Source organism: Helicoverpa armigera, chromosome 17, assembly GCF_030705265.1.
Source record: "Helicoverpa armigera isolate CAAS_96S chromosome 17, ASM3070526v1, whole genome shotgun sequence".
NCBI classification, from domain to species: Eukaryota; Metazoa; Arthropoda; class Insecta; order Lepidoptera; family Noctuidae; genus Helicoverpa; species Helicoverpa armigera.
In genome coordinates this window covers 7,147,770-7,163,336 of record NC_087136.1, presented here as the reverse complement: position 1 = coordinate 7,163,336, position 15,567 = coordinate 7,147,770, and the positions used below count along the sequence as shown (strand labels likewise).

At 33.6% G+C, this 15,567-nt stretch overlaps 2 protein-coding genes across 4 annotated transcripts in view; one reads left to right on the top strand and one right to left on the bottom strand.

Annotated features, from left to right (window-relative positions):
• Positions 1-15,567, bottom strand: part of LOC110384263 (protein unc-13 homolog B) — a 220,433-nt gene that overhangs the window by 197,282 nt on the left and 7,584 nt on the right. The gene's annotated exons all lie outside the window — the stretch shown is intronic.
• Positions 4,405-10,685, top strand: LOC110384265 (uncharacterized). Its single transcript, XM_021345473.3, has 5 exons — positions 4,405-4,767; positions 7,643-7,834; positions 8,080-8,224; positions 9,299-9,432; positions 10,013-10,685. The coding sequence occupies exons 1-5, from the start codon at positions 4,714-4,716 to the stop codon at positions 10,226-10,228; spliced, it is 741 nt and encodes a 246-aa protein (XP_021201148.1). The 5' UTR covers positions 4,405-4,713; the 3' UTR covers positions 10,229-10,685.

Below are 15,567 nucleotides of genomic sequence, written 5' to 3'. Positions count from 1 at the left end.
TGTTTTCCACTGAACATTGCCGTTGCAATGGAATACCTATTTGCAGATTCGGAAATCGTGGTCGAAGTAACAGAATTGACAAGATCGAAAGAAAGATTAACTATAATATAAGCAACTATTTTAGAAAGAGATCAAAGGTGATTAAACTATGTGATGGCCTACCTGTAATAAAATCATTGTAGTCCAATTGTTATACCTCAAGGTTTTAACGAATAAAATCGAGAAAGTCACATCTATAAACTGAATAGGACATTGGAGAAAATTTGTTACAATAACGGTTTGAATAAATTCCAGTTTGTTCCATATTTTTTCACTAATTGAGAGCAAAGGTAATAAACACAAGTAAATGTAATTTTTATGCTTTTAAATAAATAGAAAAGGGCATTGTGAAAGCCATTAAATAAATTGGATAGCGGAAATTAAACTCAACAAGGTATTAATCTAATTGTACGCGTTTATTGCTTGTAGCTGTTTTTAGAAGGTAGGTATTTATTCCAATGGAGTTTTTTAAAGCTTCTAATTTTGGATAAAAATAGACCTTAGATTTTTTAATTAAACAAACTTGAAATATGAAACATCATAACTGCAGTCTTAAAATGAGGCCAAAGAATCAGAAAGCAATTTAAAAAGTATTCACTGGACGGTATAGTAAGTAGGTTTCCATATAACTATATAAATAATATGAATATAGGTATGAGCTGAAACAGAATGAATTTCCTTATTCTTACAATTAATATTCCCCAAATCACCCTTGAATTGGGCAAAATAACCCATCCATTGTAAGAATCAAATACTTGAATAAGATGAAAGCACCAAAGATATTCACGTATGTTAGAATCAGTTTAGCATTTCAAACCGGACTACCTAATGAAATTTGCATTTAACTAAAATGCAAATACACACTAACAAAATAGGATTCCATTTAAATTCATGCGAATGAAATTCAAACGTTAACTGAATCAATTAGATCCTTATCCTGTAGATTGAAACTGGTATATTTTATTACTATCTGTTCACATCATGAAATATGCGATAATACGAGAGTTAGTTACTTCATACAAATTTAATACTCCATTCGGCTAGCCTTTTCCACCATTGGAGAGGTCGGTTTTCTTACTGTATGCATCTGAGTACCATAGTGTTTTACATGGAAAAACTGACTATCTGTCCTCGTCAATCCAGTTACCTGGGCAACCCCTTGGTAAGACTGGCTGTCAGACTTTGTGGCTTCAAACTACATCTAACAACTGAAAAATATGTTCAAAAGAAAGCCGGGACCCGCTAGAACAAATCTGGAATTTTAGCCATCATGCAACCAGACATACTCGTACTCTTTCGAAAAGTGTCATTACAAAAGCCAATTTTTATGGCTGACATATATTATAACATGCAACCCGCTAATTATTAGTCATTACACTAAGTACCTACATCTAAATTATGCATTAGGTACTAAGCTTAATTTATTAAACTAATAACGGGTCTCATTAGGGAATAATTGCATGACTGTGGCCCAATCAAATAACGTATGTGTTTTTTCCGTGATTTTCTTTTGAGACTGAAAAAGCTGTACTTAATACAATCGTATTATTTACACAAATTATTCAACCGACTATTAAAAATCATTTAACGTACTTTTATCAAAATGTTAACTTCTCTACCCAGCAATCATTCAATATGTCAATAATTTTTCTATAATATTTCCTTTATAAAACTGCTTGGTTTGCATATTATGTGACCTACATTTTCAACGTAACATTACACCAAGATCTCAGACAACTGTTAGCGAGAACAAACAGATAAATACTTATTCGTCTACATACTCCGTGAAACTGCTATTTCACCCTCGTCTCACTTACACAAGTACGTTGATATTAAACCGTACATAATACAGCGGAACGCAATAACCCGGCACAAGGTACTGTTGAATCGCAATCCTAGTTCGTTGCAATTTCATGATCACGATATTTCGAAATCGACGAGGAGCACACTCGTATCGAATTCTAAACTAGGAACTGGAGTCTTTTTGATAACAATGAGGGTAAAAGAAGGTCTCTGATTTAGGAGACTGGTGTAAAAGCTGATTTGAAATATTGACCTATACTAATGATGAGCAGTTATATTGGAAAAGAAAATCATATTTTGCTAATGTTTCGTCAAAATAATTCATGGATTCTGGGCTTATAAACTCTAATAAAATGTTGTCATTGGAAGAGAGCATCCTTTTTACTTGGCATCGGTAGCTCCATCTATAATCACGCCACGTCATTTTTTCATGAAAACTTACATCGCTGAAGTTGCTAGTGCGTGAAAAATCCAACAGATGGCGTTGTACTCAAAAGGTACAAAACCACGACATTTTCATGCATTACCACCACGATAATTTTAATTATTGATTAAAGATGGAGTATTGGGAATTATAATTATAGTTTTTACTAGTAGGACGAAATATGAAAGCAATATATAGTAGAGCAGAAACTTATTTCTAAATAAATACCCGCAACATTTTGCAACCGCGGTAGTAAATTATGTGCCATAAGCTAGGTTCTCTGTGGGGAAATAAATGTACATTTACATTGTCTTTTCTATACATTAGGTGCATGCAGTGCCGATATCACGTAGTAACAGTGGCAGGGAATGTATGCGACTATTTATTACGTTGTGTCCCACATGAATTTATTAGCTTTATTTTAACTCCTGGGAATAACGTTAAATATAGAAAAGAGTACCTAATAAAATGATCGCTGCAATGTTTACTTCATTTGAGAAACAATAACGTGAATTTTCCCATATAATTGCATTAAAACGAGTATAACCAATTTAGCAAATATGTCTCTACTAGAATTGCACATATCACATAGCACTTGAATCTTAAGTAGCAAATATGTTATTCTGATATATAAGCTACTACAAGAGCCAAGTTCCGGTTAGACTGGAAGTCGACCCCAACATGATTGGGAAAAGGCTCGGAGGATGACAAGAGCCAAGTTTCATACTTTGTTTTTCTTGTTCAGCTTTTTCGAAGAATTAACCAACATACACCGACAAACTTTCGCCTGTATAATTAGCGTGAAAGAATGAGTTTTACAATTCATCACAGATTGCTACAATGAGGAATATCAACTGAAATCAGAGCATCTTATTCTTACTTCCTCCAGTGATTGTAAAGGAAATTAAACTGTTACTGTGTTTGGTAAACACATAACTTTTCTTCTTACATTGTTTGATGCCTCATTCGATTCATTATATCGAACAGTCTTCTTATTACATCTCGCAAAATTGATAAACGAGGCCAACTTTATCTTAGGACAATGTCGTATTCATTAAAAGTGCCTATTTTCCAAGAAAGGACCAGGATCGAAGTGACAAGTACTTAAATATTCGTAGAGTTAAAGTTTACTAAATCCTAATTTTTATTAGTAAAAAATCGGTGTCTACTCGTGACTATAAACTGTGTATTTCAATTAAATTTGGCGCTAATGTGTAACTGTTAAATACCAAAAATAAATTGAAAACGTTTTTTTGGTATAAAAAAAAATTGGCAAAAAACCTTTTAAGCTAAACGGTTTTATCTTATGTGCACTGAAAACTAGAAACTATTGCACATAGATCATATGTCTCCGACATGAGTAGTGTGTAGTTTATTATTGATGTATAAATTTCTAATGAATGAACTATAATATTTATCTAGGTACACAAAGTTTCTCACGCGAGACGAAGAATGTAGGTACAACAACATTTATGTTTTTCTTCTTTGTGTACCGAGGCATAGAGTGCGACTAGACCAGGTTATTCATAGGTCGTTCCGTACAAATTTATTTAAAGTGCTTCTAAATAGAAAACCTGATATATGTTTATTGTTTGTTCTTAAGCAGATAAAATCTAAAAGCTGTCTCCGGGTACTATTAGAGTCTACATGTTTATAAGGCGTCGGAAAATGGTTATGCCAGCTCGTGTCACTTAAGTAGGATACAAAAAAAGATTAATAAAACCTACTACGATCATTTGTTGCTACAAACAACAGAATTTATAAAATACGGAAAACCTAGACGGCCGTTCAAAAACTGACATTTCTATGTAAATGTTTTGAAACCACTTGAATTAAACACCTAAAACTTACCTCGCTTTAAACGTATCGGTAAAATATCATTTACAAGAATACGCAACGAAAATATAGACCACTTCTGCTTGATTTAACTTGTACAAAAAAAAATACGTACAATTAATACAATGATTTACATGAAAGTGTTTTTATAAATAGATTTTCGGTGGGAACTATATAAATTAAATGTACAATTTAATAAACAGTACATAATTAATAATTCTAAACTATATTTAGTTAGGTTAGGAATTTAGTGTAACAATAATACGGTACCCCAACCGGCGAGCTAACAATAAAACAATTTAGCTTGTATCATAAACTATGGCAGTCGTATGCGTTCGAGTCATCGGCGCGATACCGTTTTGAGCAAAATCATAACAAGAGCCGAGGCAATCGGTCCTGTTTAAGCAAAACAAAGCTACGTGCCAAACAACCAGTTGGTCGAAGATTACCATTCACTCAACATTGTGCCACGCTTCAAATAACAAATAATTAATTTCAAAAAGGCCCCTCTCGTCTTACCAACAAAAAATACAATTTGAATTTTTATATTAGAAATATAAAAATGGTGTGCGAAAAAAGTTGATTACGGGATGTGAAATATAAGAAAGGAAATGTATCGCAGAATAATTTTCGTATTCGCGATTTCAATCGTCATTACTTTGCAGGTGAGTTTTTTGTTTGTAATTTAATTTAGAATAGATTGCTTACTTTAAAAAAATTGAGAGCTTATTCTTTTTCACACATTTCTATATTCATACATATTCTAGTATAATATACATTAAAAAAATAGAAATGTATTAGTATTATGTATATTTAAAACAGCACTTAGCATCGTAACTTAATTCTTCATGATTTAAATAACACATTTTTTGAACGCAAATATCATATAAATGCAATGAAACCTACGTTCGAGAACAACATGACTGTTTTGCTATCGCAATATACCTATACAACGGCGAAATTAAAAATATTGGCTGATTAATTAAAAATTGGAGCGATCGCTGCAAACACGAAGTTATTTTTTACTTTTCATACCAAGCGATTGAACTTCCATTTGAAAAGGTAAACAAAGTTGGAATTGCTTGTTAACCCGTTTTTTTTCTCGTTTATTTTTGAGTAAGAAACAATTCACCATGTTGCCATTTTTTGAGACAAACATTAGATTAAGAAATGTTTGTTGTTAGCAGGAACTATTGTCAATATTTTTGTTTCAAAGATATTGTTCTTAGATAGATAAGGAATACATTTTTGGTTCATAAAAAAAATTGCCGATTTTTTTTACATACCAACCATGCCTAAATACGGTTAAATTGTTTTTTTACCGACTACCCAAAAAAAGGATGTTCTCAATTTTTGTGCTTGTATTTTCTATGGTTGTTTTTATCCGTGTATATTAGCATGCTAAAATTGGCGTAGTCATTATAACTTTTCTATTGTCTGTAGCTGTAGCTACTCGCAACGTCATATATTTTTGTTAAAAATACATTTTCAAGAACCAACGCATTCAGAATATTCGTAATATATTATAAAAATAACCATAAATACTGAGACTGTATATTTTATGACCCAGCTGACCTAAATGTCACAGCTTTTCTTCGCTAAAAGTTTTATAAGCAAGAAAATGTAAATAAAATTCAGCGCAACCTTTGAGCTCGGTGTTTGTAGTAACTTCTGCATCATTAGCTTAATGTTTGTTTCTATAAAAACTGAAAAAATATATAATAAAAAAGCGAACAAAAAAGAAGGAGAGAGAACTTCCTTGTTTTTGTAAAGTGGGTTGAAAATGGGATTTCCCTATTTATCATCATCATCATCAGCCTTTTCATCGTCATAGACACAAGCCTTCTCTAACACAGAGAAGGATTGAGCGTTAATCACCACACTTGCTCAAGGCGGGTTGGTGAATGTTTTCCGCCACCTTTAATAAACCATTTGTGTCCAAGATACTTAGATAATTCATAATTAGAAAAGTTGCACTAGTACCCACCAGCTCATACTTGGGAGGTTGGTCCTTTGCTTCGAGACAACCATGAAATTTATTGTTTCCCTATTAAATTGAAAAAAATGCAATTGAATCTTTAAAAACATATCTTTCTTCATTACTTTCTATTGCACATGTGTCATATAAAACAGAAAACATTTCGGAATCATTTGCTCGTGCCAGTACTACTTACGTACCATTTTATTGCACTTCCCGTAAAACTGTCGCGATAATGAGAAAATACATAAAATTAAGTGAGAACAATCCTTAATCAATGTTATCATTACAGTCTTGAAAATAGAAGACAAACGTTAAACGATTTTGGTCATAAAATCTTTACCTGATAAGAGATTTATGTCTAATACGGATTGACTTAATTCGTAAGCCAACAGTATAATTTTCTCTAACTCTGATTTAATGAAGTAACACCAAATCGGTGATGACTTCTGATTTCTTTTAATTTTGTAATTATATTCTTATTATTTTGTTATTCTTCTTTTTGCCATTAAAATTTGTTTTCCCATCGTGATGTAATTTTAGCCATCTTCGACATCTTTGCGAACCAATGCACAAGAAGCCAAATATGGCTAACTTCAGAATTGCAAAGTCTCTCCTAGGCGATTTTTATAAGACAAAACTTAGCAGAATATAAAACTGAAATGCTAGAAAATTATTTACATTAGATGCGTAACTACTGTTTAAAAATAATCATGTCATAGCCAATTGTCGGCCACAGCGGCTTTTCTCATGTAAGGATACCAGCCAGCTGCGCAGACACAGGTGCACTCCCTATTCCTTTATTCTTATAGCTCGATGGGTCGGCAATCCGATACGACCGGAGAGAGATCAAACGCAGGACCGACATTACTGCTCTCCGCTACACGCGGCTATCAATCACCAACTTCTAGCCTACGGGTCCTTTGTGAAAGATTCTAAAACCCACAAAGCGATTTCGGCCTGACCTGGGAACTGAACCCATGACCTCATACATAGCAGTGGCACTTGCGACCACTAAACCATTGGTCACGTTTAACTATTATTTACTGAGCTTCTAACTATCAATAGCAACAATGTTTATTAAACTATTCTATTTAAACAACAATATCAAATCAGTTGCAGCTGTCATTAGATGTTTTAGTATACAGTACATTTGTTTGATAATAAAGCGATTGTTCCGATCTCTACATCTTTATGCTATGATTAATTTTAGTTGTGATTTATAGTTTAGAAATTATTATGGGAATTATTAACAGTTTTAATGTACACTTTTGACATGTCATCAGCATACATATGCTTTTAAAGATACTTAATGAGAATTTTAAGCAAGCCGTTTTTCGAACATCCTTCTGAATCTTTAATTCACATAAAAAAAAATGAATTGAATAAATTGAAACAACAGGCAATGTTTATCAGTTTTTTAAATAACATTGACTCGATAAACAATAAAAAAAAATGTTGCCATCTAACGCTCATAGATCTCCAAAAATATATTTACATACATCAGCGTTCCCTTAAAAAGAATGTCTCAACAGCAAAACTAACACCCTCTTTATTTTCAGACGACAGATTTCCAAGATAACCTAATAAATGGGTACCGGGCGCTGATTGCGGACATTCAGGTCCGAACACAAAAGTCCCGGGAGGACATGGACACACTAGTGTCCCAAATAAAACTGCTCATGAAGAACGAGGCAGACAAAGCCATTAACTACATGACTGTGTACCTTGAACAAATATCTTTGTATTTCCAGGTGTGTTTTAAAATTAGGTTTTGTTCAAAAGTTTATTGGGTAATTTTCGGATGAATAAGCTTGGTTATAGTAATACTAATAAGTATTTTGGGATAATATCACATCATTTTTCAGTAAAATAAACTTCAATTGCAATCCTACATTCAAAATTAAAACAATAAAATCCAAGCTTACATCCTAACGACATCCAATAAATTTCTGCAAGCATTCATCCGATTACAGCTGACCATTTTACGCTTCCCTAGGTGATAATACACGACCGTAAGCCTCGGAACGGGACATATTGCAAAGAGAGCATAGTTAAGCTGCTCGGTGAAAATCTGCAGTTGGCCGACGAAAATGTCACATTGTGCCTCGCCCTTGGCTATCAGAGAGTACAGAGATTACCAGGTATGTTTACCTTTCATTTTTAGTACGAGTAACACATAAACAAGTATGATGAAATGTGTCTTATTATCTGAAAAAAGTGTACGTCCTAACATAACTCCTTGTGGGACCCCAGGGGTTAATTTGAATATAAGTTCAATGGTCTTGTTTTTGAACAATCTTATTATTATTCTAATAACATCTACATCCAGATATTAAATTTGTTACTACCAGGAAGGAACAAGAAGTTATAGAGGTTAAAGAATATTGCTATTTCCACCATATTATATGTGATTACCTCGTTCACTGCCTTCCGTTCGGTCCAATGTTATTGTGTACAGTTCGTGTTGTAGTTTGGGCTTAATGAATGTGCGGTCGAGCTCAGTTAAATCAGGCTTCCTGTTTGTCGTAGAATCGATTATTCTGAAGACGGTCAATATCCTTTCTCTTTGATCAGTCAGGGAATTGAGTTTCTTGGTTTAGCTTAGAGTGACGTTTATTGAAGGGCGATTTGACGATGGACATTTAATTGTGTATAGTGTATTTTAAACCAACATCTACAGCAAAATTAATATAGAAAAGCAACAACACATTTCTCGAATTTATTGACTAATTTGTAGAACTGATGTCATGTAAATATTTGCACTAACAGAAGGGAAATTGGAAAGTTACACAGACAAATAGGGCTTCGCTAATCCAATGTTTACTTTAAATCCCAATTGTTTACGATTTGGCCGACGGCTTTGTTAACCCACATACGTCCGTATTATTTTGGGACAACGTTCCTTGTTTATGAATGTCAACATATCCGTTAGTGACAGTAGCGGTAGTGGCCAAAACAAACTGTACTGAGTAATAATAACAAAGGCAATGTGTGTCAAAGTAAAATCCGGGAACTAAACCAACACCAATCATGCATGCATACATATAGATATACATTTTGGTACGATGCGTTTGACTGACGAATGAATTAGAGAAAGCGTTAACATTTCTATCGATTAATATCTTTCATGGGTCAAAAGGTCAAAGGTTAAGGTCACATCCACCTAACCAAGCTAAGATATAAAGCCTAGTATCACAGATTTGTCTTCTTTTCAGAAAAACTACAAGTCCACTTCGAAACGTTGGAAAACTTGAAGAAGTACTCAGCCTCAAAGCTGTTCGAATGTCAGAAGCAGCAGCAAGTTGGTGGGAACTGCTCCCACGAGAGTCAGGATCTTGAGAGGACTGTTGTAAGTATTGCAAACTTTCAACACCAATTTACTTTCGTATTGGGTGACTATATCATACAAAACATAACTTCATCACTATATGACTTTGCCATATTAATATGTTCTACATTTTTTTAGAATCATTATTTGAGTGGATAACATTTTTTATTATTTTATTAGTAGTTATTTTTTTTGTATTTTGTAAATATGAATACAAAATCTGTGACTACTGATATTTTAGCTCTGAACACTCCTGGTCTAGTGAAGTTTTTAGTAAAAATATATATTTAAAACTCAATTTCCTAAATGAGGTGTCCGATAACGCAACTTCTCTCTTGGGATTAAAGTTTTAGATGTAACGGTGCACAATCAGTGACCATGTTTCCCTACTATGGTACTTTTAAATTTCGGTGCCAAAGAACTAATATTGTTTTTTGAGAGAGCCAATCATTTATATTTTGGTAGCACCTGCACTTGCGCTCCAAGGGTTTTTTTTCGAACTGGCAAGACAGTGATCAGAAGATTAAGCAAACGCTTAAGCTTTATGATGTTGGTGTATGTTGCTTTAGCACATTTGATTATATTGCTCTTTTAATTTCAGTTCCTGTACGAAACTTCGCCGTTCCCAGTGGTCATGGCCGAAATAGCAATCCACGGCTTCAAAGAAGTGTCAGACCTTAGCGTGTGCCTCAAGGACATCATTTCTAGAATGATGACACACTCCGTCAAGGTCATCGGAGACTTCAACAGATGCATCCATAACATAGAGATGCCGAAACTCAAATATTTACTCAAGTTCATGAAGAAATATGCTTGATTGACAGCGTGGTTGAATTCGTTGGGGTTGCCAGACTGTATTTTTATTTTCGGGACAGTACTTATGGTGTCAATTTTCTTTATCTTTTTTAAAATCAAAATTTAATTTTTTGACTGTGGTGGGTTTATATTTTGTTGCAATGTCGGGGATTAAAAAAATCTGTTATTGAGTTTTATACTTCGTGAAGTTGATAATATTATTGAACGTTTTAGTTGCTATAAAATTATTAACATTTTTATGGTTTTATTTGTATCGAAACGTACATTTATTAAGATCTTTCATTTGAGTATTAAATTCAACTTGAGAAATGGCAACCCAAAGTATGATTGACATGATTTGTATGGTTAATCAAAATGTAAATAACGTGTGTTTTATTAACATTCAATTTATTAAATTGTAGTGAAATTATTTTTTTATGTCTAATATTGATGAGATTTACGATTTGAATAAATAAATCTAAATTGCCTTTTGTTTTATTCAATATTTTACTGGTTACTGGGGAGAACTTCCGACGATTTTAGTAACAAAACTGCTTGTTATTCATTGATAGATATTCTAAACAGAGAGCCAAGCTACTATTTTTTCCCGTTACGAGATGCCTCATTATTATTGTAATCAAAAACTTCTGGATAGACTAAAAATAAAGCCACTAAACCTGCGAGCAGTTATATGTACTGACAAAGATAATGGATATTTTCACAACTCTGTACAGAAGGAAAATATTTTGGAAACTTCTAAAACAAATAAGCACTCCTACCAAAAGTCCACCGAACGCATTCAATATTGTTTGCAGTCATCCAGAAAGTAAATGGAGCCATTTAAATAAAAATGTGGGTAGTTGAAAATTCATGAAATCTCCGCCACCGAGTGACGTCACTACTTCCTTATGCATTGCTTTCTATTCAATGAATCGAATCATTGAATCTCAACACAAATATTCTAGAAAATTGTCTTCAAAGAACTGCGGATGGAAAATAAAACGGGCTCTTCACTTTGCAGTAAATATATTATTGCAATTGATTTTTTACCTATGTAAAATTATTGTAGGTCTTTCGTACATAAAACATGAATTTTAATGAAAAGATTATTTCATAATAGTTCGTTTTTCAAATAGAATTAACAAATAAATAATATTTAATCGAAACAAAAGAGATTCACTAACAAAAATGCTTAAAATATCAAAGAACCTACGCTGCGTATTCTTGAGAACAGCGTCGAACAAAAACAAACTTCAACAATTCCTTGTGTCCTTTATCTAGAAATTGTATAGTTTTGTACAAACCTTCGCGAAATAAAAACCATCTTTATAGGGCCATCTTAAACTAGAAACTTATTGCTTCAAGTCAGAAAACTACGACAGCGCCATCTATTGGACGCTGTAAACACTACTAAGTATCGTTCTTGTCCTTGTCGCGAGCGTTGGAGCTTGTATTCAAGATACAAAAGCAATGGCTGAAATTCTGTTTGGATACACAGATGTCTTCGGAAAAAAGTATAGAGTATGTGTGGTTTGGAAAATTACTAGCAAAAGTTCTCATTATTCTATCCATCTGTGGTTTTCTTAATATAACTAGGAATTTGATATTACTTATATAGAGCTTATGTCAAAATCTATATCTATAGTAAGTTATGGGATATAAGAATATCGGGAATGGCCGTAATTAATAGTTTGTTGTGACTAGATACACAGAAAAATTGTTTAGACTAATTCTTACGGTGAGGAAAAAGCTTTTTACCTGAAACAGCTTTTTATCTCTTCGTTGACGAAAAAATATATGTTACTTTTTAATAAAAAAAAACATGAGTGTACTATTCAAAAAATATTGTTATTCTGAAAAGTATTCGATGGTAAATAGGTATAATTTTGACTCTAGAAGCAAAGCGCATGTAACTTGTAACTTTGACAAAGTTAATTAAACACATTATACAATGGATATATAATTCGTTTCTAAACCTACATAATATTGGATACCTACTGTTGAATATTTTAAACTAAGTGCAGTATTTTTAAATGCAATTTGAAGGCTTCATTCAAACAGAGTTTACGCTCTTGGAAATGGACGGACGTCATCTAAATAAAGTTATATGATTGCTTGCGAACAAATTACTTCGTCATGATACATTAGCACTTAGGATTGGAAAAATACAGCTTATATAAATGCACAACACAACTTTTGTGAGACTTCATCCTATTTAAGTATTCTACAAGGCTGAAAAATCCTTTTTGAGATTTGAGACAATTGAATATCGAATTATTATGATTATTTCCAACGTTATTTTTGCCGTATGGTTACGTTATTAGGCTTTCCAATAACAACCGTTTGCAATTTTCAAGAGTATTTTATAAAAAAATTCTGTAGCAAAACATTCACACGAATAATAAAATTTAAAGCTTAGTCGATCAACAATGTTTGCTCACCTTTTTTCAATAAAGCACTGTTAGCGAGTATAACTTTCAACCAATATCTATCTCTATGCTGTAACAACTCCGATGAATTATTGATAGCTACTAAATATGGGTTACTTGACGTTTTACAATAAACGAACTATGACTCATCTTGAGACAGGCCATTGAACTTTATCATACACCTACCAACCAATCTTAGTATACTAAAGTATATTTTCAGCACCAAAAAGTATGAAAATCCGCTTATCAGTGTTAAAAGCCTCAATGGCGTAGATAATGTCAACACATATCGCAGTGATCAATTGATAATGAGTTAATAACGCAATTATCGGCCGTCAGCGATATTTGACAAGCTTTCACGAACGATACTATGTACTTGACTGATAAGGCTAGTGTGCTTTAAACTTCAATGTTAATGATAAACATCATTAAATGTAAACGAAGGATATTACATGTAATGTTAAAATACTGTTTACAAGTAAGTGGGGCCACTCACCAAAGTAATAAGAACGTCGGCAGAACATGGCTGGTACTTCAGCAGTCTACTAAATCTGAGAGTACGTTGGGCCATCGTCAGTGGACCTACGGGCCTGGACACATGGATGAGAGGCGACGACGGCGGGCGAGGCGGCGGCGTCGACACAGGAGGCGCACTTCTCCTAACGGTCTCCAAAGGCACAGTCCGAGCGACCAGAGTGTCACTCCCAACAGAATTCACACTACCACTAAACATGTTCATCAAATCCCCAATGGACCCGCCACCGCTCGAACCACCGCCACAACGTAACTTGTCCAAGTCCGTCAAACTAGAACCGCGACGGACGCGGAGCCGCGAACCGCTCACATTCGAACGGTTCTGATATCCCAGCGCCTGTTCCCGCCGGACATCAGCCTCGCTGATCGCTTGACCTTTCCTGCTCCGGAACATTTTACAAACGTGTTCACACACATCAAAGTCTCCAACAACACTGAACGTTTAACACCTGTGCAAAGAATTTGCATACAAACGAGTGATAGGTGCGATATCAATAGGGCCACGGTCGCCCGCAGGATGTCGCTATCGCGTCCTCGTGGCTTTCCGCCGCCATCGCTTGCGCAATGTTTTCGTACCCCGATAAACACTTTCGAATTTCTTCTGATTTTTATTAAGGGGTGCGTACGCAACAAAGTCTGTTAACGGACTGAGCGGGAACGCGTAGTTTCGTATGTGCGTATGTATGGAATAACTGAGCTGGACTAATGAGGCGATCGAGTTCAAAGGCGTCAGGGGTCTCTGCAGGCGACGGTTACCGCCGAGCTAATAGTCGAGCCAAAGAACACGACGATCAAACCGTAAAGTATAACGTAACTATTAATTAGTCATTCAATTTTATCTGAAGTTAAAGTACGTTTAGGATCCCCTACGGGGGCGGAATTAAACAAAGGAAAAGGAAAATGGTAATATATTTTCAAAGGTTTTCGCTGTTATTCTTTTAAGAACTCTCTTGTTATTGGGAGACTAAATATATACATAACTTAGTATATACTCAAGGCCTTTTTCGAAGTAACCGTTTTAATCAAAAACATTAAAGTGAAGCAAGAATTCTACGAAAATTAAATAAGTTAATTATTATTTTCAAATAGAAAGTCTTTTCACATACAACGTTTTATAGATACATTCTTAACTTTAACGAGAATCAGAGTCTATTAAAACGAGATTAAATTACTGAGTAATAAGTTTTCATCTTTACTGAAAAGTGGCGTCATTTTTCAAAAACATAATTGTCTCAGTATCTTCTCTCTGCGAATATTAATTAAGTCGATATAAAAGCTAATGAAGTGTTATTTTACGGGTGCACTCGTTAAGGCGGGTTCAATCAATTACCGAAGCTGAGGCCACAGGATCAGCTCCGAGAGATAAATCACTGAGTAGTGAATATGTTAATGAAATGAAATACATACAATTGTATGAGAAAAGGTTTGTGTTTATAAGGAATTGTGGATATCAGTATTTAGTTTTAATACATCTCTCAAACCCTGATTAATATTCGGTATTTTGTTAGTTGTGGAATAATTTCTAGTACAGACAAAAATAAAGTTATCAAAATGTTTATTTGGTTTAAAAAATCGGACAAAAATTAGACAAAACTGAAATATCTTTTCTGCTCTGTATTTTTAATAGGTTTTGGAACTTAATTAAATTATGAAGAGGCTGTATCACTAGGGCTTTTATTGATCAAACAGAAGTATATAATTTCAATTGTTTCAATGTAATCAGTTGATTGTTCTACTGATTGAAGTACCAAAATGATATTCTATTCAAACAATTACGTAAACTCAATTTAACGAACCCTCTCAGGTCAAATATTTACTGAGAAGTATCATGTTATTATTTGTTACAACATTATTTACTTAAGGGATTTCAATGTCAATATTACGTACAATATACTTTTCAAAGAAAATACTCATAGTAGGTATTTTCTTTAATGTAACGTAAATGTAATGTAACGAAAAGTCGTAAATGTAACGAAAAGCTTACGATTTTATTTTTCGAAAAATATGTTTGATTCAGATTTATGTTTTTTCCTTTGCTGATACAGGTGTATAAAGCCATATTATATGAACATGGCGATTCGCCGCTAGTCTGATCATTCAAGTGTTAATAATTCTATCACAAAAGAATATCGGTTCCAACGAGTTTTCGTTTACTTTTTATATCGGATAGAGGATTGAAACAAAGCTTGAGATTATAATAAGAATAATAATTTACTAGTGTTTTGTTTGAAGAAATTGAAAATTAGATTAAGCATGTCTAAAATTAGACACAAGAGATTTTGCGTCACGAATTTAATTCAGTTATTCATAAGTTTGTTTCAATATTTATGATAAAAAATAATTAAGTATATATCTTTAATAATACCTAATCACGGTAGTGTCATAGAAGTTATTAATG

Excerpts from the sequence above, each read along its gene's own strand:
- LOC110384265 (XM_021345473.3), top strand. The coding sequence starts at position 4,714 with ATGTATCGCAGAATAATTTTCGTATTCGCGATTTCAATCGTCATTACT. Across the intron at positions 7,835-8,079 it reads AAATATCTTTGTATTTCCAG|GTGATAATACACGACCGTAA; the intron begins GTGTGTTTTAAA and ends ACGCTTCCCTAG. Across the intron at positions 8,225-9,298 it reads GAGAGTACAGAGATTACCAG|AAAAACTACAAGTCCACTTC; the intron begins GTATGTTTACCT and ends TCTTCTTTTCAG.